The sequence below is a fragment of the Dicentrarchus labrax genome, unplaced genomic scaffold (assembly GCF_905237075.1).
Source record: "Dicentrarchus labrax unplaced genomic scaffold, dlabrax2021, whole genome shotgun sequence".
In the NCBI taxonomy this organism is placed as follows: domain Eukaryota; kingdom Metazoa; phylum Chordata; class Actinopteri; family Moronidae; genus Dicentrarchus; species Dicentrarchus labrax.
In genome coordinates this window covers 20,485,948-20,510,048 of record NW_026136714.1, presented here as the reverse complement: position 1 = coordinate 20,510,048, position 24,101 = coordinate 20,485,948, and the positions used below count along the sequence as shown (strand labels likewise).

General features: G+C 40.1%; 2 protein-coding genes across 2 annotated transcripts in view; both read left to right on the top strand.

Moving 5' to 3' along the window:
- Positions 1–13,945, top strand: part of cfap299 (cilia and flagella associated protein 299) — a 73,731-nt gene extending 59,786 nt beyond the window's left edge. The window contains exons 5-6 of the mRNA XM_051422895.1: positions 7,994–8,123; positions 10,781–13,945. Of these exons, the coding sequence (XP_051278855.1) occupies positions 7,994–8,123; positions 10,781–10,873 (223 nt within the window). The 3' untranslated portion in view covers positions 10,874–13,945. The remainder of the gene's footprint in view (positions 1–7,993; positions 8,124–10,780) is intronic.
- Positions 13,946–15,527: 1,582 nt separating this feature from the next.
- bmp3 (bone morphogenetic protein 3) lies at positions 15,528–23,937 on the top strand. Its single transcript, XM_051422889.1, has 3 exons — positions 15,528–16,308; positions 17,616–18,541; positions 20,874–23,937. The coding sequence occupies exons 1-3, from the start codon at positions 16,032–16,034 to the stop codon at positions 21,063–21,065; spliced, it is 1,395 nt and encodes a 464-aa protein (XP_051278849.1). The 5' UTR covers positions 15,528–16,031; the 3' UTR covers positions 21,066–23,937.
- The last annotated feature ends 164 nt before the right edge of the window (positions 23,938–24,101 follow it).

The window sequence follows — 24,101 nt, the reverse complement described above, 5'->3', positions numbered from 1 at the left end:
ATCTCACTGTCTTCATTTTGAACTTTTCTAGCCTCATGTTCCAAGCTTTGCTACCTCTCCCCTTCTCTCTCTCTCTCTACCCTTTGTCATCCTCCTGCCCTCCTACCCCGCCACCACCCCCCACTCCCTCCCTTTTTTTTCATCTCTGTCGGGAACAATAACACCCAGTGTGGTTGCCGCTAAGAGGGAGCAGATGCTGGAGCTGCTGCCCACTCAGTGCACTAAACCTCCCACCGCAGGACTCTGAATCCTGTCCCTCCTCCTCCTCCACAGCCACAAAGAACACAGAGCAGCGACACCAGCGCCAGCTCTGGCCTCCACCTCCCACCTCCAGCAAGGAAGGGTGGATAGGTTCACGTACACAGTCTGCAGTGTCTCGAAGAAAAAAAAACGACCAGTAGCAAGTATCTCCCTGAGGAGCAGAGTAAGAGAATTGAAATGACAAGTAGAAGAGAAAGGAATTGGAGGTGTTTTAAAGACAATATTAAATTATGTAAATTAAATTAAATTATGTCTCTGCTCCAGCAGTATGATGTGGGAAACTTTCCATCTTTGTGTAATGGGAGTGATAGCCCTTTACAAAATGATGAGACACACATACTGGATGCCAAGGACTAAATACCTTTTGACATCTTTCAATTAGGTCCCTTTTAAAGTTCAACATTTTCTAACAGCGCAGGATTATGTGCAGAAGATTTTTCCATTTTTTAAATGCTTCAAAAGTCTTCCATCCGTGCATTATTTCCTACCACAACCTTCAGTTCCAACCTAAAATACGTGTAATTGTGGAAGCAGGACCATATCAGAATGCAGTTTGTTTCAATGTTATGTCAGTTGCAAAATAGGAACTACAGCCTACTTTCTTGACACTGTTAATTGTAACTCTTGTCATTAATGGACTGTGTTTGGTCATCTGCTTTATACAAAAAAATTGAGATGTTAGTCTTTATATTACATTCTCACTTTTAGGATCTTTGCATTTGTTTGACTCTATAGGAGCAGCAAGGAGCAAAAATCAACTGAACGCTGGGCTTGATTTATTTTAGCAGGCACACTGGGTGGGTGGGTCATATAAACATCATTTATAAAGGCATATGTTGTAAGCTTCTGACCTCCTGGGAAACCTGGTTAAAGTAAATCAAGCAGTTTACATCAGAAAGTTTACATCAAAGAAGCGGTTAATAACACACACACACATAACAATAGAAGCAATAGGTAGGTAATAATATTAAAAATACTAAAACCGCTCTTCACAAACTTTTGTAAATGCTGATATTAAGTGATAATTGAGGAACATCTGCTAAACTTACAAACATATGCACAATTGTAGCTTTATTGGACTGTAACTGCCTCTGGGATACAATACATTTCAGATACACACACCTACTTTTCTCTTCTTTATTTAGCTCCTTTAAAACTATAGGTGAATCCCTTAAGTAAATTGAACTAAACTATTTAATGTCATTTGTTTAAAGGCAAAATCTTCATTACGTTTTTGTCTCCATCACTTTTTACTGTGAGCTTCCGACTAAGACACACACACGCACACATACACACACTAAAGTCCTGACCCTCATCTAATTATCCCACAGATCTGCAGCTCCGTGCACCCAGCTTCCTGCCACTCCAGATGTGCCTACAGCATCTCTGATGTCTATTTAATGTTCCCCAGCAAAGTGACCATCTGTTTATGCGCTCTGGCTGTTCCCCTCCTTCCTCTCTCTGTCTCTCTCCCTCTTCAGTCCCTGTGTTTAGTAAAGACTTTTAAGAGGCTGGGCAACATCTGACATATATGGTTGTCCTAATTGATTCTTTTCCTCTTTAAATTGTTACAGTGTGTTTTGCATCAAGTTATGAGTTTCATTCTGAAAAAAACAGTTCACCATGTGGATATTTTCTTCTATATCCTCTTAATTACTTTACACAAATGCATTGATTTTTATCTGAAGTAAGAAATACCATACCTTTTTTAGTTTTCTTGCACACTCGCTCCACTCTGTGTGTTTTTGGCGACAGACAGAAAGATTGAACTTGAAGGATCTGCTCAGTTGGAACACAGCGCATGCTTCTTCCAAAGCCAAAACCATATTGCCTCCACGCTCAGCCTCTGCAATGCACCTGTGTGTCTGGCTTCATTTTCTGCTGTAAAAATATTTGCACTGCTGTCCTATTTTATTAACTTTTAATACAAAAGAGAAACTGTTCCAGCTCTGAAGGTGATTTGGCGGCTCGGCCTGAAGCATTGTGTCTTTGAGCTTTAATGGGGGGCAGTGGGATATTCTGTTGCAGTAGACTTTGCCAGCTCGATAAATATTTGCTGGTAAGCCAGAAACGTTCCATGTCGTGTGTTGATCTTCACACATGGCGCACACATACTTCACTGGCGGGATCCTCAGGGTTAAATCCAATCGGACTGTTTGTTCTTAGCACTGATGCTGTTCGGACTCTGTTTGATGAATTAACTCAGTGTTCCACCTGCAGTATGATCATCAGAGACCTCCTGCCAAGTCTGATGGGCTGTTCTGTCTGTGTGAAATGACACAAAGTCTTATCAGTGAACATAAATCTTTCTCGTCAAGGTGTTATTAAACCAGACTGAAAGTTGTCATTAGTGAGGATTATTTGAATATAATGAAGACATTTTTGGTCGCATGTATTTTTCTAGGCCCTCTTTACAAACAGAGGTTGACCCCTGAGCTCCCTCAGCCAAGGTGCTATTAGCCTCTTGAGCTCCAGTCAAATGGAATACGGGATAATGCCCCGTTGTTTCACCGCATTATGTAATGGCTTTGGCCTCTGTGTGTGGGTGCGTGTGCGTGTGTGTGTGTGTGTGTGTGTGTGTGTGTGTGTGTGTGTGTGTGTGTGTGTGTGTGTGTGTGTGTGTGTGTGTGTGTGTGTGTGTGTGTGAGAGAGAGAGAGTATGTGTGTGCATGGATAGACCTCATGGCAAAGATCTTAAAATATGAAAAATGGTATCACATTGATTGAGTACATGCAGTAAAGCACTCGCATTGGGCTTAATGTCTAACAATACACAATACAAGTTTAACTGTCAGTTTTGTAGTAAATAGCGTGATGTCTAATTTAAGTATAATGGTCATTTTCTGTTGTATTTCTCTGTCTATTATAGTATGCAATTTTCACAACCTATAAAGGCAAATACATAAATGACTAAATAAACTAAAGGTGTGTGTGGGTGGGTGGCTAGATATGGATTTGTTAATGGGGTTGTCAACTGGTCACGGCCCATCTGTGATTTGTCGTTGAATAAGACCCATGACACCCCCAGAAGGCTTAACCATAAATTCAACCCATTACACTCTGCCTCTCAACACTGAAGAGGCCTTTTGTGATTTACTCTGGAAACATTAACTTCAGAAACAGTTACTGGACTTGTGTTCTTCAGCCACTACAGAAAAAACTGCTGAACGAATACACATGCTAGGTATTTGCTCTTTTATGATATATATCATCCAGCACAGAGAGTCCAGCTCCACTGAGCCCTATAATGAGACTGTTGACATTACCCTGGAAAATGACCGCCTGGAGATAACAATAGAACTAAGCACGGTAACTATGGAAAGGAAAAGGACACAGTGCACGTGTCAAACAGCCATGGTAAATGCATAGGGAACCAGGAACCGGTGCTGAGAGCACAGTCATTGTTTCCACCAAATCCAGGTTCTCACACTTTTACTGGTCCATGTGTCTGGGTGTGGTGCCATCCAGCTGCTGGAGCTTTCTTTGTGACCAAATGTACACCGACCGTGCAGTTAGTTGCCCTGGTGACAGTTCATATGGGACAGTGAGGGAGGTGGGTCCAATAAACACATCCAAGTAACGTATGAACAAAATTCTCTGCATTGGTTCAAAAATATTTTTTTTTCACACTTTCGTCAGTCTTTTTCATGTTCAGTGTTAAAATATCTCACATCTGTCCCATTTCTCTAGCAGTAAGCGGTTTACCATGGAATAAAAGTGGTCGACCAAAAAAATGTTAATTGATGTATGGCATTTTGGTATAAATAGTCACTGAAACACTGTCAGATCTAATTTACAAAGAGAGGAAGTATGCATCTGAAAGTAAGTCTCAGACAATATAATTTTAAGGGAAAAACCTCAATTTGTATTTCATAATTGGGGCATTGCAGCGGTCTATTCTGAACCTGCTCTACTCAGCTCTGTTGGCAACTTGAAAAAAAAATGCCAGACCTCTCGTCCTATCATACCTTATAATTTTATGCATCAGTGTATTTCCCCACAGAGCTTGGACTGTTCAGAGGCGTCCAGTGCATGTATTTCCTGGAGAGGAAGAGAATTCCAAAAGCTGGCAGGAGACGGGTGACAGATATCCGAGACATCAGATGGTATCCAGTGTGGCGTGTTCCAAAATTTGTTGTCTGTTAGTAAATATAGTAGAGCCTGCTAGAAGCAGACGATATGAATAAAATCTTTCAGCGCAGTTTATGTGTTTCTCTACCACACCATCATACTGAATTGATTTTGGGATTGATTTCATTTTCAGAATGTTTTCACACCTGTATAATGCGGTTTAAATCCATTGTTGCATTTGTCAGTTTTGTTTGGTTCTTTCAAACTGGTGTGAAAGCTCTAAAACAAACTCTAGTACATACAAAACAACCCACAAGTCAAGTCAAAGACAATAAAGACAATTTAATTCAAGGCAACACATTTCAGCCAAGTCAAAGTCAAGTCTCAGGTCATTGGAGACTAAGTCCAAGTCGAGACTGAAGTTGAAGTCAATCCAAGTCCTAGGCAAATTTCACTTAATCAGTCAGGTCTAAGTGAAGTCTGAAATTGAAATCACTGAGACAAGTTCTAGTCAAATTTAGTGTCAAATTAAAGTCAATTGCAAAAAGTCATGTCTCAAAATAGTATAATATTGTCCAAGTCAATAATCAAGTTACAGTCCATTAATGCCCAAGTCTGTCAGAGCAAGTTAGAAATGTCTCAAGTCTCAAGTGCTTGATAGAAAGTCCAAGTCAAGTCAAAAGTCTTAACATATAAGTCATTCAGGGTTGAATGCTATGTGACACATAATTTTTCTGTCCAGAGCGTTTTACATCATTGTGACCAAGTCATTTTAATCTATAGTTGTAATAATGACATATTTTCATATTTTTATTTTATTATATTTTATTTGTTTAGCAATCTCATTTAAATGATCTAATTCTAATTTGGTCAACATTTGTCTTTCTGGGTCTGGGTCTTTGTGTCAAGATGTTGATGTTGGTGCAAGCATCCAGAAGCTGATATGGAGATTGATCCTTTCCCCTTATTCTGAATAACTGTCTTTGGGAATATGACAAATGACCAATCCAGGAAAACCACGTTGCCAGGATACCAATAGTAAAGTAAATCGCTCTCAGTATTGGCTAGAATACCTGGCCCTTTTCATAGCTATTCAAAAACAGACCATTCTGCAAAAATATGTATTTACATTTCCCAAAATTGCATGGTGGGGGTCTGTGGGTTTTGGAAAGGCCACATGGGTAAGTTTTTATATTGCTTGTACTATATGTTTGCTTGTCATTTGTAGCAAGCATGCTTGATATGTTGCAGTCAGAAAATATTTTTATGGCTCAAATGCAAATGGGTATTTGCAAACAGGTTTTATGTGCCACGAGAGATTACTCTTGAAATAGATCCTGAAGAAAACATCTTGACTTCAGCCAAACAGCTGAAATATTTCAAAGACCGCAGGGGTCACACAATGTAAATGTAAACATTTTGAGATGTATTTTACATAGTCTGGGTCATTAATACTTTATACCTGCTGTTCATCATGTACTGGCTCGAGGTAAAGCATCACAGCAAGTGAATATAACCTGCAGCATGCTGGCACCTCTCCATTATGTTATGGTCCCATATTTACAACTTGCTCCTGCAGCTTCAGCCCGTTCAACCTTAACATCACGTACCTCTTCCCAGATTAACACTGAGCCTCCTCCCTAAGGTCTAACTTTGTTCTTGGAACCCAAACTGCTGCTGGGGAGCAGCCGAGGCCCGCTAAAGCAACCATCAGAGTGTGACATGTGGATTTGTGTTACTAGTGATGTGAACAGTTAGTCACGAGAACCACTAAAAATATTCACTCGTGCCAGGCTTTTGTTGGTTAAAAAACATGCATTTCTTGCAATTATCAGTAGGGATAAAGATTTCAGACATGTCATGCTGTGATAATAATAGTAATATGTTTTTGTGTAGCAGTTTTTTAAAACAAGGTATCATAGTGCTTCACAGAAGAATAACACATTCCATAACAATAAAAGAACAGTGGTTTGGTACATAAAGATGAGTGAATTCATCTGATGAATTAAAAACAGATTGGGGTAATAAAGCTCAATCTGTCCTAATTTAATATTGAATTTGCATTTTCTTACCAAAGTCTCTTTGGTTTTCTCATTTCCGTGTCTGGCTCCTCTCAGCAGAGAGGTTATGCTGAATCCAAACTTAACATGGGAACAATGCAGTATTCAACACTACCTTAATGAGATGTTTTCAACTCCCAACCCGCCTCGTATTTCACATCACAAAGGAGGAAGAGGATCTGCCAATTTTGTGGCTAGCAAAAAAAAAACTATGGATGTTTTTCTTTTCTTCAACAAACATGTTGCCTCCAGCAAACTGCTTGAGTAGCCTTTAGTTGATCAATGAATTGACAGGGATAAACAAAGGTTCATAAATGTCATCCTCAAATTGATGCACATGCTAAACGTATTAATTTAACCTAAAGGGCCAAACATTTTTAACCCTTTGACTCTGTCACAAAGTTGCACAGTATTGCTCTGCTGTATCAAAAATAACGGAAAAAATAAAAGCAGAGCAGGATCCAATCGGATGCTGTAAATTAATCGGTCATTTATTTTGGAATTATACCCTTTCTTTGGTTTCAGTTGCTTATTAGCCACAGCTTTACTTTAATGCCTGGCTTGGCGAACTCCAACACAGCGCCCTCACAATCAAATTGGAAACAGACTTTTACCTTCTGCCTCTGTCACTAAAAATACTTTACTCTGCAGGTTGCTTTCCTTCCTTTACTGCAAAGCAAAGTTCTTTTATAACCTGCTGTTGAATATTGATAGGATAACAATGGCTGTGTAACGCTCTGTAATCCGTGAAGTTTTCTTTCCTCCATGAAACATGCTAAGTCATGACCTCGATATGGTGCTCGTGTTGTTTTAAAGCCTCCTGCTGTGTGAGCCTATAAAGGAAAATGTTCTCCCCAAAAAAGCTGAATGCCAAATGGTCTTTTCATGCAAACTATATTACTACCATATTTGTTAATCTTAAGCAGAGAAATTACATTCAAAACATTTGTATCCACTGTTATTCTATGTGAAAACATTTTGAGCTGAAACACATTGCAGACCGAATGTCAACTATCGACTCCCATTTAAAATTCAAAAAAACATGCTTGTGTTGTGAAGCTCAGCCACTTTTACTTGCATTGCTGCTTGCAACTGGAACATTGAACCGTGTCCTATCTTTTCCTTCTGTGTTGTGTTGCACTACTACAACTGACCAATCACAGCCCAACCTAAAACAAAACGTTTGATGCTTTTGAAACTCAAGTAAAATTCAGTGACTGTTGAGCATTTTGACTTGCCGTGTATTTCCAAATGTCCTACATCCACACAGAATATATGAGGCCCCGATTAGACAAAGGAACCCAAGCCACACTGCACTGCACACAGTGGGTGAATCACAGCAGAGGGCAAGAGGAGACAGAATGCAACAGCAAAAATATACCCGTGCTGCTGCACTCCCCCACCATGCTTGAATGCCATGGGTTGCATCCTTTCATTGAAATACAGTACATGTGTTTTCAAATCTCTTTAACAATATGTCTGTGTGGGCCCAAAAACAGCAAAAACAAACCAAATGGCTGAGCAGCACAGCCAGTGCAACTGCTAACTGCAAGCTTCAAAAATGGTTTCACGTAACAGTTACTGTTATCTTTTTTCTACAGCTACTACAACTGGAAGACACAGGTGTCCACGTCCAACTCGAGCCCTAACTTTGAGGTGATTTATGACGATCCTAACGGCCTTCTGTTTAAGAATAAGAGGGACAAAAAGATGCTGAATGTGGACCCCGTGGTAAGTTTTTTTTGTTGTTGTTGTTGTCCTGCTTTGTTTTTAAGCCCCAGGGAGACAAATGGTACTGCTAATTAGATCAGCTCACCTGTTGCACAGCAGTAAAATGTCCCAGGAAAGCAAAAAGCCTATAGGGCTGCTGCACCAGGGACTTCTTTTAAAACAAAATGTGTTGTCCTCGTGGCTCAGGAAGCCAACTTGCCCTGTACCCACAACATCCTGTTGGTTTAATATGGTCTGGGACTTTTTGTTGCATTCCATGCCCTTACTTTCTCCCAGTGTCTCCGGGTTTAACCACTGAATGCGAAAATATTTAAGACTTTTAAAATAGTTCTCTGTCAAATTTACTAATTGGCTAATTTTTGTCTGGAGTCTCACACATATCAGACACAGTCATTTTCAGAGGGAGCCTACACTGTAAGAGAATCAGTGACTGACAGAGAGAGAGAGAAAGAAATCATTGGAGGGAAAGATATTTGCTTTCCACCTGCACAAAGAATGGAGGATCAAGGGGTCGAGACAGGTGCTTCCTCCACACTCACAGACCAACAGGGGCCCTGGAAGAATAACGACTGACAGACGGTGTTTTTTTCTCTCCAGTTTCCCTCTTTGCTGGGGGGTAGGGAAGTAGTTGATGGGGCTGAACTATTTTGAAATTGCAGACAGAGCTGTGGGGACTGCGTTTTTGAGGCCAAGCGCCAAAATGGCAGCACAGTGTTCTAGCTGCGGTCGAGCACCGCCCCGACCAGGCTGTCTATTAAAAACACAAGAGAAGGCATAGGAAGCCAGACACAGCAAACCACCCGTGTGCCCAGAACCCAGCACAGCTCAGCTCAGCCCAGATTGGCTCGGAATGGAGCAGCGCAGAACCATCCGGCTTTTAACCCACCATGAGCTCACTAGCTGCTCATGTGGCCGCAGATCCGCAGTGGAACCTTCCCAAATCAAGGCTCACATCAATTCATTTTGGGTGGTTTGTTTGTTATTTTGTCTTTGTCATACCATGACCACTTTTTCTGCACTTGCCAAAAAGTGGGTTGGGGGATGGAGGGGTTGTCATATTTCAGTTATGACAATGGCTCAGTCAGTCTAAGTAAAATGTTGTTCGTTTTTTAAAGTTAATTAGATGACATGAGTGTTAATGACGTATTTGGGCTTCTGTAAAAATAGATGTTTATCATTTAGTTTACCCAACATTTCCCATTTTCTCTTATATGTCTATGAAGTCATTTTTTATTGGTCTATTTTCATTGACGCTCTTTTGAACTTGCAAAGGAAGACCGCCTCACTTATTAGGACACCCACAAGTGTGTTTGAGGTAAAAGTGTAAATTGAGTGTAATGGTTGGCTATGGATCCACTCCCACTAGAAGCTTTTGACACACTTAGCCTTAAATAAATGTTCCCAGATGCTAGTGGCTTCACATCTTAGTGGTGGGGCCATGTCAGTTCTGACATTCAAAGTAACACAAAACATCTTGGAATATGAACAGTTACAGTCGCTGTCAAATTATGCTGCGCTGGCCTCCCCTTTAATATACCTGTTATTATAAAGAGATGTTCTGGATAACTGCGGTTTTGTTTAATTGCTAACATACTTAATCTATGGCAGCTCTAACATTTGAAACCTGCATTAAAAGACATTTCTTATATCCACATTAAATCTACTGATTCTTTGTGATGGGAAAGGTGTTCATAGTTCCAAACCCACTGAGAATTAACACCAACTCGGAGGCTCTATACAGCTTTTAAATTCTTTTTAGTTTTAGTTCTCCAGTTAAACATACGCTGTATGGTTGAGTCTTATGACTCTTATTAACCCCCTGTACAAAACCATAGCCAGCTGTTTTCAGTAAACATGCTCAGATAAACGCACTATATGCTACCTGCCCAGCACTAGCCTACGTAGAGAAAGGTGTTCTTGGTAACCACAGGTTGCAGAGGCTTGCAGAAGAGTTGAGTGCACACCTCCTGATTTAAGTAACGCTTTGTGTTGACCTGTATGTCAAGCAAATTGATTGGTTGATTCAATACCTGTCGATAGGCAAGTTCGGAATGCAGTGGAAAAAAAACTTTATACAAACTGTACATACAATTATAAAAGAAACAGTCACGCAAACGTCTCCGGACCGGAGATTCACCTAGCCCAGAGAAGCGTGTTTAAGCTTTAAGAAAACAATTTGCTCACATGTTGAACAACTTGAAAAACCAGTTGTATGTTCGGAATATAATTGCTTTAGAGATCTTCTGCCCCCTAGTGGTCAAAAATGCTTAATGCTGCTTTAAAACCCTAATTTGTAGAGGTGGGTTCGGACCGAAAGTGAAGGAAATGTATATAAATGTACATAAAGTCGATGGAAAGGCACAAGTGGTGCCATGAATTGATGCATCCACACAGGTTGAAAGTGTAAGTTTGAGCAAAAGGTTTCTATTCAAGAGGCAAAAAGGAAAGAAACTGGGGGAAAAAATGGGAAAAAATGACACACAAAAGCACATTCAAGCACATTTTCTTGATTAAACGCAGACAGTAAAAACACCAATTAACACATGAAGCAAGGTGGAAATTCACTTTAAATTTATTCTTAATAGACCTTTATGCACTGTACATAACGCTGTCCAAACAAGCTGTACTAACTGCTCTAAATCTGTGTTGGGTTCCAGTCTGGTCCTGGTGAGGACTCCAACAGGACGTTTCTACGGTCCGACCTCTACATCCATGTCGTCATCTACGACCACAACATCAGGACAGTCTAAACTTCAGAGGCTGCTGCCGACACATTCATACATATGGCACATATTGGAGAGCACTGGAAGCCTCTAATTTGACTGAGTTGCTTTAGTTGCACCATCATTTACAAACTGTTCCCCTCATATCATGCATGCCATCTGGGTGGAGGTGCTGCAGTGAAAAAATGGCTTTAAAGTGAGGATTCCCAAAGGAAGAAGTGGATGGACCAGTGTGACAACTTGGAAGTTTTCTTGCAAAAAGCCTGAGATTATATATGTTGCTTTAGATTTTGCAACATTATCCTACTCTAAAGCGACAAAATCATTTGTTTAAATTAATTCTTCTGTATTCCATTTATTGAAGACCAGAACCAAGTTCAGCTCAGTTTGTTTGGTATTCACCAAGCAGCAGTCTTAGTTAGGGGCAGGAACCTGCTTGGGGACCCCGGGCTTGTCCCATCGTTTGGCCTGGCATGTTTTGGGCTGTTTGTCTAAACAAATTAAAGGCGTAAGAGCTTTGAAAGATGATGGGGGTTCCTTTTATGTCCTCCCCCAGGCTGCGGTTGCTCCAATTGGACTGGAAGAATGGGTAATGGGCTTAAAGCATTCCGTATGTTCCCAGATGCAAGGCACACTTTACAGGACATCAAAGTGCTCTATCATTTACATATTAGTCATTCACTATGACATTTTTAATGGAAGACAACTCTACAAATAACCTGTTTTAGGAATCATTTAAGAAGTACAAAAGACTTTTAGCAACTTGCTCCCTTTTAATTTCAGGATTTCAATTTTTTTGCATTTGTTATTGAAACACCTGGTATGAATCAGCCGCCCCACAAGAAACATTTTCTATGTCTATAAGCTAACAAATTACAGGGTCTTTGTTATTTGTTCATAAATGTGTCTGTAGACTCTGCAGACAAATAGTTGGGGGTAAAACATTTTTTCCATTTAGTCACAAGGAAACATCCTGCACATGTGCCAGCTTTGTGGAGGTATTTTTGTGCACTTCCAACCATGGAGTAAAATATAGGCATTCAACGTAGTCCTGCATTGATGCACAGTAACAAGAATTAAGGTTTCTTATGATGGTTTCACAACAATATTACCTTTCACTGGAACAATAATAGTCTTTAAAAGAATACTTTGACATTTTTCTGGAAAATATGCTTATTTTCTTTCTGAGAGTTGGATAAGACCGAGGCCTCACTCATGTATGTATGGTAAATATGAAACCACAGCCAGCAGCAGGTGAACTTAGATTAGCATACAGACTTTTGTATGCTACTGGATACTTGAATTTCCCTCGGGATAAATAAAGAAATAAAAAAAAATCTATCTAGACTGAAAACAGGGGGACATGGTAACAAAATCTGCCTTCATCTTGTTTGTTTAATCCGTAAACCAAAACTTATGTTTTTAGAGGGGGTTGTGCTGGACTATTTTTTTCGTGATTTTCTTTTTTTTCTTTGGAGCCAGGCTAGCTGTCTCCCCCTGCTTCCAGTCATTCACAGTAAGCTAAGCTAACTGTCTCCTGACTGTAGCTAAATATTTAAAGCTGCCGTAGGTAATGTTTATAAAAATTACTTTTTGTCATGTTTTTGCTGAAACTTTCACTATATTCTGACAGTAGTACATGATACACACTTTGGGGCCCTGGGAAAAGCTGTCTTTCTCGGCTCTGATTGGTTGTTTTCATTCAGGCACAGTGGATTCTTGCAAATGTCGTTAGGAGCATTAGTAGGAGCCAGAGGAACTGATTTTCTTTCCTAATTTTTTCCTCATATTCTACAGTCGGAATTTAGTGAAAGTTCCGCAATGATTTTAGCAAGTTATTTTAAGTTACTGCAGCTTTAATGCACAGACGAGGGTGGTATTGATTTTTTTCATCTAACTCTCAGCAAGAAAGAAAAATACACTTTGCTGTCTTTCAACATGTTCCAACTAGTCCTTTATAAACCGACATTGTGGCAGCCATATTTAACGTGCCCTTGTTTTAACTTCCCCTGCATCCATTCTGGTGAAATTTTATTTTTGAAAGTTTTGAGGTTTAAACAAATTAGTTCATTGTAATACAAACCTCTAATGTTCCTCAGCTGCCCTGATACCAGAGCAGCCTTCCACTGGCTGCATCTGTTTGTCTGTTTTGATGGAATTGGACCCTGTTGGCCTCATTGAAACAATATGTGTGGTGACATTGGGATGTGGGTTCTGGTTCTGTAAAGCAGGGATTTAGGGAATGGGGTCTGGTTTGGGGTTTTCTTAGTCAGTGGGTTTCTGGTTGTTGTTTTTTTAAGATGTGAGTTCTGGTCATGCTTTGGAATGATGATGAAACAAGGTTTGTGAAAGTCTTGAGGGGTCATAAAAAAACAATGTGATTGACTAGAGAGACCATTCCTTTTTTAAATTTATTTTTTGTCTGTCTTCAAATCCGTTTTTGTTGTTGTATGTCTTTAAATGGATGTGTATTTCTGTCTTGTTAAAACAGCTCTGAAGAAACTGGTTTGTCTTTGCTATTGTCTCGAAAACACTAACTGGACTAACAAGGATGAGAAGCATATTGAAATTTGGCAGAGGGATGGCGTTGGGAAGGTCATGTCCTCTTTGACTTCTTTTGAAAAGGCCAGATTTAACCTCGGGACGAAGGCTGTCGTAATCCCAGAACCATCCACCTGACTATCTCACTATCTGCCCTGCTTTGTTTTGTTGTTTTTATGTGTTGGAAGTAACTGACCGGGTGGCAAATGAACATTTCACGCTCATCTACAGCTGTTTAGGTTTACAGGCCACAGCTCATTCATGTGGTCCAGTGATGGTGATGGAACAGCCCCGCTCTGCTCTCCCTCCCTGAAAGTGGCATCAGTCATTACCAAACACCTAGCAATGAAAACAGCAGATGTGCGCATGAAAAAAAAGGCAATTTGATTGACAAACAAGTATCACTCAGGAAATGCACAGGCTACTTTTAGCGTGCCTTGACTCTGTGGAAGAACAAACCTTAAAAAAATATATAAAAACAGGTTGCTGGAACTCACCCACACAGACCGTGTGTCTGTAAATAGTAATGATTTCACAATAAAATCTAATTTAAATGGCCATATCCTTCTTCATTTCTTTTATTGGGCTTTTAAGCTGTTGGGGTTTTAACTGAAGCGTGGTTTTATTAGTTTGAGGCCTGACTTGCCCCTAATATACACAACATGAGGTAAAGAGGTGGATTCAGACTAAACTGGGCCTTAGATAGTACAGTCACTCTTTAGCCTTTGCCATGTAACAAGCTCAGCCCTCTTTTTCAAAAAACCTTTTGGGTTTGGCATTTCATTACCATCAGCATTACCAAGCTCTGCATCAACCCTAATTTAAAGCAAACATAAGAACACTATGGCATGGTGAAAATTCATGCATAAAAATTACAGTGTTGACCAAAGTAGCATTTTAGGTTGCAGCTTTTGATGAGCGATTTCATTTTAAATGTACATGACTTGTCATGGATAGATGATTACAATGGACTTTGGAATCTACCAGCAGGAGGCTGGTAACAATAATGCTGTTGAGACAATGCAACAATATAATCTTAATCAAAAGAAAACATTTTGCCAGGTATGTAAAAAGAATTAATTAATACCCTTAGTTAATTAAACAATCTGAATAAGGGTGAATTTCTTGATTGAGTTCCTTTGTTGGATATACCAGACCTGCAGGCACTTCAAAATGTTAAGCAGGCCTTATGTTAAAGGGTAGGTTCACATTTTTCAAGTCTGGTAATACAACAGTGATAATAGTCAGATCATCCCTCCTATTCTTACTGGTCAATATAAGTTACGGGGACAATCCAATCTTTGTTCTGGGTAAAAATACATTCCATCTATGATTTATTTCTTAATTTTAAGTATTAAGAACAACATAAAAAGCATGTTTTTACAGGTCTGAAAAAGTACAGATTAATTGATAGATTTTTTGCTGCTGCTTTGTTGTTTTTCTTTATCGGTTCCCTCCTGCCCATCTCCTCCCAGTTGAAGGGGTTAAACCCTTTCAGTATGTTGACTCCTATGAAGGACATGGCATGCTAATATTATTGCCATCAGATGTCCAAGGGCGGTGAAATGCCCTAATCATTTCCTCCCGAGTGCCCCTGAAAGAGAAGCCCAGTGGCGGGGGGTGGAGGGCGGCTGGACGGGGTGTTTAAACCCCGCCTGGATGGGCTGTTTTGGGGGACGGTGGGGAGGGTGGGGGGCACAGTACAGCATCCGGATCGGACCGTGATGGTACAGGATGTGTGTGCTTAACTCCATTGAACTAAACTAAATAGGGGAGAGAGCCTTTAATGCCGACAATAAGCCGCTTCATTCAGCAGCGCGGCCCAGACGCACAGCTCTGCGGAGTAGAAATTACGCATGGAGGGGCTGTTCTGTGGCAGCAGTGGAAGTCAGTGCAATAAATCGCTTTAATAAAACATTTTTTAAAAATCCGCCTCTTATCAACTTATCAAAACAGCCTCCTTCAGCTTCTGATAACATGAGATAATTTGTCCCCTGGCTAAATGTGCGTAAAAGTATCTCTAACAGGAAACTCTCTCTCTCTCTCTCTCTCTCTCTCTCTCTCTCTCTCTCTCTCTCTCTCTCTCTCTCTGAGTGTGTGTGTGTGTGTGTGTGTGTGTGTGTGTGTGTGTGTGTGTGTGTGTGTGTGTGTGTGCACGTGTGTGTACGTGTGTTAGAGAGGAATACCCAGCTGGTCCCACAAGCCCTATAATACCAAGCACAACATGCTTTACCTTCAATGAAAGCTGAGACGGGGGAACGGTTGACTGCTGGTCCTGAAATCAGCTCAAAGCTCGGATACAAAACCAGGAGCGTCGCTGTTTTAGAAGCTTAGTTCTCCCGCATCTGCTCAATTACACCTTCTGCTGTGCGTCGGAACTTTTGTCATTTACTGACTGTAAGCACGTTTAGACCTGCAGCTTACCAAAAGCAGAGAGACAACTTGGATAACGCTCTCATTTTTTCCCCTGCCCACCTTCCTGTCTTGCTGTGACTGGTGTCAAAGGTGATGGTATCATTTTCTAACAGAGGAGGGCTCCTCAGGTGATGGTATGTCTTTTTGGAGATAGGGATCACTTTTGGAAACGTGCTAGGTTTTCCACAACTTTTATTTTTTCTGCTGCTACCTTCGCTTTGGCTCAAGCATGGCTCTCTACTCTCGGTTTGTGGTCGTGCTGCTTTATGGATGGAGTTATCTGTGCGTTGGATACTGCGCGATGCTGAAAATAGACAATTTCCCCGAGAGACGAAAGGTGGATTTTACGCATTCGGTGGATAAAAAGCACACTGCGAAAGACGACCAGGATCTGCTTTTACAGGATACAATGACGGAACACATGCAGATGCTTTACGCCAAGTACAACCGGGCTGGATTTCCCTTCAAGGACGGCAACACTGTCCGCAGTTTCAAAGCGCATTGGGGTAGGTATCCAACATTTTACGCACGTTAACAACACTTAGTTGAGTACTACCAGTCGCCAAATGCATACCTGCATGTCTTGTATGAATTTTGGTAAATGTAAACTGAATCTGGCAACGTCTCCTGCCTTGCTCACATGGAATTATCCGCACATTGCAAGTGCACCGAGCTGTGTGGCCACAGAATGTGCGCACAGTGAGGGGCATATTTGGAAAAAAAAAAAAAAAAAACAACCTACACATACATATACATTTCAGTATAAACATGTTTATTATCCTATTTAGCTTTTGACATTATAAAGAATTGGTGGAAAATGGTGCCACTCGTGCAGGTTTATTGAGCTGAAAGGGAAATACACCTGTTGATCCAGTCATGGAAATGTGATCAACCTGTTACTCCTTCCCTGTGCCCGGACCAGAGATTCCACATCGGATCTCTGCATGCAGCTCAGAATTGTTTGCGGACACAATTGTTTTCACACCTTAAGATTTTAGTGTCAGATAGTCGAGATAGATTTCCCCTCGGGCCAGCATCTGGCAGCTGCCCAGCCTGTCTGTATGGCGGCAGAATTTTCACTGCATTGAGTTTCTGCATTTAAGCTGCTTTTATTAGTGTATTCTCCAGGAACTGCTGTAGTAACTCTAATGTTATTAAGCTCAAAATTGCTTAAAGGCTACGCTGTGTTATTGTCTCTTAGACGCGAGCACTATTAAGGACGACCAGTTGCCATTTAGGGTCAAAGTTTGTTAGATTATACTGCCTCCTGTCGCCTGGTAGCTGCATGTCATAGCATATAAAGGGTCAGTTCACCCAAATTAAAAACAAATTTTCTCAAGACCTCAGTGGTATCTAGCCATGCAGATAGTTTTGGTTTTATTTACCCAGGTTTTGAACCCTGTCCTGGTTAGTCTGGATAATCCACCGACCTCACTGTAAAAGGGTTTCAGTGAAACTACTACCTTTTGAAGAAAGAGAAACTATTAAGTGTGTTTTGTGGAATTTACAGCATAATGGTGAGCGTCTGAGAAGACATTGCTTTTGAATTTTCTAAAGATAATTTTTGAAAGCTTTCAAACCAAATACCATTGTATTGGGGTGGAGGTAGAAAACCTGACAGACATTTCATAACCTGGGCAAATAAAACCAGTATCTGCATGGCTAGGCATGTTGGATCAGGAAAAGGTATATAAATACATATTATTATTATTATCATTAGTATGCATTTAATTAATAAGGGAAGGCCATGGTTTAACTTTTGAAATCCTTCTCAACTGTGCTGTATAAGTAATATTACTCATTATATACACAGGTACAATAAACAAGAAGCAGCTGCAGATTTTCAACCTCACCTCCCTCACCAAATCAGAAGACGTTCTGTCAGCCACTCTTCATTATTACATTGGAGACCTTCAGAACAGCACCCAGGGCTGCTCCAGGTCCAAAAGCTGTGGCCGCCACGGCCCCCGGAGGCACAGCCATATCCACATGGTCATCTGGAGTTTTGCCTCTGTGGATAACAAGATGAGGACTCTGGGACACTTTCGGATCAATGTATCCACCCTCTACAGGGACTTCATATCTTGGCAGTGGAAGGACATAACTCGTGTGGTCAACCAGGCCAAAAACCACGACGAGCTGCTGATTGGGATTGATGTGGCTTCACAAGGGCCCCAGCCGTGGAAGAAGCTCCTGTCGGACCGCTCACCGTACATCCTGGTCTACGCCAATGACTCTGCCATTTCAGAACCTGAAAGTGTGGTAGCCACCCTCCAGAGACACCATCCGGTGGGAGGGGAGGGCTCCATTTCACACAGTTTCCATAAACTTGGACTGCGTGAGCGAAACAACACTGAACAAGAACAGCCGCAGCCCAGGCACAAGCGCTCGGTCAACGTTCTGCTCCCGTTGCAAAACAATGAACTTCCCGGGCCCGAGTACCCCTACGAGACGACCGGGTGGGATGAGACGAGTCCATACGAACCTTATGAAAACAAGCAGGCCCGTCGGCCACGTAAAAAGACACGCAAGAATCAGCGGCACAAGATGCCCCTCCTGCAGTTTGACGAGCAGACGATAAAAAAGGCGCGAAAGAAGCAGTGGAACGAGCCCAGGAACTGCGCTCGAAGATACCTAAAAGTGGACTTTGCTGACATTGGATGGAGTGAATGGATTATTTCACCAAAGTCGTTTGATGCCTACTACTGCTCAGGGTCCTGCCAGTTCCCCATGCCAAAGGTGAGATTCCGAGTCTTGTAGTGCACTTCTGCAGTGGTTCCCAACCCGAGGGTCAGTAACTGGAAAGTAGACCACATTACGGGATTATTTCATAACCCAAAGACATATGCAACTTGTGACAACAGGTTACAAGACTTTGCTTTGCTTTTATGGGTCACAAGCCAAAAGGGTTGGGAACCACTGCACTACTGGGGTATACTTCCAACAGTTATTGTAACCTTCTTGTTTCAAATTACAAATTGGAAACCAAGTGATGGTCACCGCCACTTGGAAAGGCCTTATTTCTTCTTTTTGTAATTTGAACCTTTTTTCAGTTTTTGCCAGCATCCTAATCTGTTTTGTCACCGGGTATATATAAACGTATATAAATGTGTTTTAAATGCTCTGGTTCAGATAAATGTTTACTGATGCATAGAATACACATGATATAACACCAGAACTCAATATACAGTACCGATGACTACTGTATGTTTAACATTCAAACACTGTGCTTTTTCAAGCACTATGGTATATATTATGTAAATAAAACAGGCTATGTTGAACTATCAGTACATTAGGCCATTAAGCTTTCAGTCCCTCATTTACTATTGCCGTTACCGCTCTGTAGTATGTTCACCTGGATAACATTAACATCAGAAGTCCCTGGAGCCTATCTGTCTTATATTATAGATGATAATACTAAAGAAACAGATGTAAATGTATGCCATCTGCTTTAATCTTCACATGTCACGATATGCTAGTTATAGTGGTCGCACAGCTAGAAGTTCTCCTTCATGTATTTCAGTTCTACGGTATATCTTAGGAATTAAGATATTTCCAGATATGCATCAGAATTTAATTTATATAATTCCACAAAAGAAAGTCCAAACTGAAGCCTTACTGGACTAAACATGCAGTCAAATGGTCAAACTACTGATGATGTAATCGAAAATGCCTCTGTAACAAGAAGTGAAAAATAGTCCTTGTACAACTTCCTGGGGAGCAGGTGGCTGACCTTGACATCAAAAATCAATAAAACTTTATAACCGTGCTCAAGGAGAACGAATAAAGACCTTGAAGGAAGCAACTCCGGTAATTCATGCCAGTCTTGAAAGTTTCAGTTCAGTTGTAGACGACATAGCACATGATTTTACACATTTAAAGGAACTTACAAAGAAGTGAGAAAAACAAAGAAACTTGTGCTTCAACTGATGTTAAACATCAGCTCCCCTCATAGCTTGTGGCCCTGGTGACAAGATAACATCACAGGTATTTTAAACATCGCCGGAATGCACAACTTCCATCCACTTAATTCATTACCTCGGAGTCTCCTGCCTTTGTAGTCGGATGTAATTAGTCCCAGAAGTAGGGCCTAGGGCGTAAGGCAACCCCCTCCCTCTCCTGCAGGTTTGCTGCTCAGTCAGACAGGCCTGTGATGTTGCTCCTTTGTCAGGTTAAAGCTTTAGAAGCTGCTAAATGGCTACTATTAAGAGCTGCTCTGCCTAGTTTATTACAAAGTGTGGGAATAGCCCTGTCCCTTATGTCTTATCCTGCTAAGACATGAACCAGCTGATCAGGTGTGTGGACTGCTAAGGATAGAGCTAGAACTCAGATTTTGATCTACCTGCAGCTGCTCGTTGGATGCACTGAACAATATCCTTTGTGATCCAAAAGATGAATGCTGTAGTAATAGGCTCTCTAGGACTCTTGATGGCAAATCCTGGTATATTCTCATAGATTTGGCCACCATTTCATTGGTTATGATAATACTGTACTAACAAAAGTAATTGCTCAGATAACAACATCACTACAACAAAGTCGGATGGGGCACAAAATGAACAGTCAGACAGGTTTACAGTTCATTAAGATGATCTAAAGCACTTTATTTGGAGGTAAAACCAAAAATGAGCACACCTGAACTTTATGCATGCACTACGGCAAGTAAGGTATTAAAAACTGAATAAGGAACTCATTCTCTGTTCTCAACTGTGACAGATGTCAGTAATGGCCAATTTGGGTACTAACTAAACTGTTAACTTTGCTTCTTTTTTTTTTCAAATAAGTTTGGTAAAGTGGTTAAAAAAATTCATGTCTCTTAATGTTTTTTATGTCAGACTTCCTTTTAGTGATGGCTCTTTTCTGTGATCTTGGCATATTACTTGAGTATTCCTGAGAGGAATCATTGTCAAAACTATGTTGTAAGAAACCTTTCCTCTTTTTAAGCTATGTAGCAATATGCAAAACAATGACATTACTCTACAGAGCGAACCATGAATGCGTTACTGAATATTGTCAAAGGAAAATGTTTAATTTTAAAGAACCCTTTTAAATACCTTTTGTCCCTTTGCTTTAGGCTCTGAAGCCCTCTAACCATGCCACCATCCAGAGTATAGTGCGGGCAGTGGGCGTCGTCCCAGGCATCCCTGAGCCGTGCTGCGTCCCAGAAAAGATGTCTTCCCTCAGCATCCTCTTCTTTGATGAGGACAAGAACGTGGTGCTGAAAGTCTACCCCAACATGACTGTAGATTCTTGTGCCTGTAGATAGTTTTTTCCCTTCAATGCCTGTTCACATAAAACTCATCATACAGAAAAAAAAAAAAAAAATCAACTCATGCAGCCTGAACGACACTCTCCTCCTGTTTCTTCAGTCATACACTTATTCACTTACAAACACCCGCTGAACGCAACTTCCCTTTTGCACTGGAGGAGAGTACTTCCTGTTGTTCCAGGTGAAGAGGAGACTGGTCCGTTCACGGGAAGGAATGGATTGTGTGAGTTATCCTCGTGGAAGAGAACTGGAATGGAAAGTCAAATCTCCATGCTCCAATTTTACCACCAGCACCACTGTTTATCTCTATGTCTTCATCATCACTGCTGTCTGTTGGGTGATAGCAGGATGAATGCAATCATGGACTCACTATCAAGCTATACAATTACCAGCGAGGCATAAGAGAGACAAAAACAGAAGGAAAAAACACTTTTCAGGAAAAATGACCTCAGTTTGAACTGATGCCTCTGAGGAGGGGGGTCATTCTCATTTTTCTCTCCTTCATAGCTTGAAGTTGCCTTTGGTCATTACCACAAAGTCAGACTCACACTTGCATGGTTTTTGTTACTATGTGTATGTATTTATGTCTGTACTATCACTGTGTTATTCACTATATGAGAAGTTATTGTATAATTATTGGCTTGGCTGCTATAGAGAGATATATTAGATTCCAAAGCCAGAATTATGATGTAGGCGGTACAGTAGATAGCCGTACATATTTGTGTTTAGATCACTGCTCCATTGTTGTACAGAACCCACATTTTAAGAGTTTATTATATGCGGAAGAGTAAGCTACCTTTCATATGTGGTCTTCATTAACATTTGGAATGGGGACCCATTACACCATTGCTTCGCCAAGAAAATGTTCAAGCTTTAGAAGTCAACTTCAGATGTCATTTTTAAAGATAAAGGGATAAAGCATATCAAAATGAGAAACTACTACATTAAACAAGGGCTGTCACCATGTGTTTATTACAAGTGTAAAACCACAGGACTCTAAAAGCCACTTGATGCTTGTGTGGAAACCTTGAAACCTTTGTTGGACCTGATAAGTTCAGAAAGAAATCAAATAAGTCATGGGACTTGGCAGGCATTGAGGATTAATACTATGAGTTTGATATCAGGCTGAACTTTGTTGGTTTTGGAATTGTTAAAGTTCTGAACATGTTGTCATTACATAATGTTTAAAATGATGTATCACATTTACAGCATAGAATGACATTTATGAAGAAAAAACATTTTAAACTGCCAGAAAGCTTCTAGAAATATAAAAAAAGTATCAAGTCAATATACACTACAATCCGTTTTTCTTTACATATCTTTTAGGCTCATCATTTTTGGTTTTTACCCATTTTCATTGAAATAATAATAATTTTAAAGGTTGAAATGGGCTGAAAATCTGAACTTTTACCTGGATTTTATGTTCTTTACATCTAAACACAATTATGTTTTTAGCTCCAAGAAGTTAATTGTAGTTTACCGTAAATTGGTTCCTCTGGTGGCAGAGAGCTCATAAATGCTTTTGCTAACAGAAACTGATGAAGATGAAAATAGAGAGAAAACAAAAATGAGATGTGCATTATACCCATTTAAAAAAAAATGAAAAACCAAAAATGATGAGAAATACATTTAATATATTGAACGATCATGGAGAGCTGATCTGTTTTTCTGGGTTGCATAAGCCTTTAAATATTACTGTATAGAGTAGATTTTACATAAATCTTTAGGGGATGTGTTATTTGATAACATGTATTCACGTCAGGTCTACATTGAACAACAGGCACACCTGGAAGAGCAGTTAACTTGTCGTAATCTTGCTTTGGTTTGTGCATTATTGTCAGAGTTCATGAAATCAAATATTTATTCAGAGCAAATAGACTGAAATATAGCAGCAAACCTTTTTCTATAGACTTGTACATTGTTTTTGTATATAGCTCACTATACGTTGATGACATTCTAATGTCTCTTTGAGTGCCTTTTGAATTGATGGATTTCTGCTTTTCAAAAAGTTTGATTTGATTCATCACCTGTTCAGAGGGGCTCGGTCATTCAGAGAACTGAGCTCAGTTTGCAATGAAGCTGAAGTCAAAGCAAGTGGCTGAGAATAGTTTTTTAATGGTACAAAATAGTCTACAATGAGTGAACATAGTGCATATTCTTTTGATAAGTAATACATTGCCAGTTAAATTTATTCTAAAATGTGTTTCAAATAATTAACTATTTTGATATTTCAGAGACATTTATTTTGTGTCAATAGCTAAGGGCAGATTTTTTTTAACTTTTATATTTTGTACTGACACTTTTTCCAGTTTGTGCTTCCTCATCTTGTGCCAATACAGATTTTAGCAATGCTGTAGAATGGAGTGGCTTCCTCTGGTTGTGCCAGTACAACATTGCAGACATGACGACTGCTGACGAGTCATTTTTGGGGCTTCTGCTTTTGCTGCATTTGAGACCCATTTCTAAACTTCACTAATGTCTTTTGGAGTTCAAGTATCAAATATGCAGTACAGTATATCAGCAGTTTACAAGAGCTTACTCTACTTCACTGTTAAATCCTATCTTGTAAATGTTATGCTGTAGGTAAAAAAAAGAAATGCTTGTACAATAAGCTTCATAAAATATATTTGTATATGGAAATGACCTTTAACATGCAAATATTTATTTTCTGTATGTTGCATATCTTGTAGAGGTGTGGTCTGGGAAAGGGGGATCAAAAGCTCTGACGTGTCGATGGTCTTTATATCTGTGATGGACATTTGTCACTACTGATGTGAAAGTGTGGTGAACTGTTTAAAGGTCTCCCCCTCTGAGCTCTGACCAACCTTACAAAGCATTCAAAGAAATGAATAAAAGTATGCAAGACTTAGATCTTTCAAGGATCTTTTGGTTTATACACCTGAAGGTTTTAAAAGGGCAGTGGCACAAAACAACACACAAACTCAAAATATGCAAAATGTATTTCTTTTATAATCTCACTTGGTACCATTCTGCATAAAATACAAGATTAATATTTCTGAAATTCAGTGGACA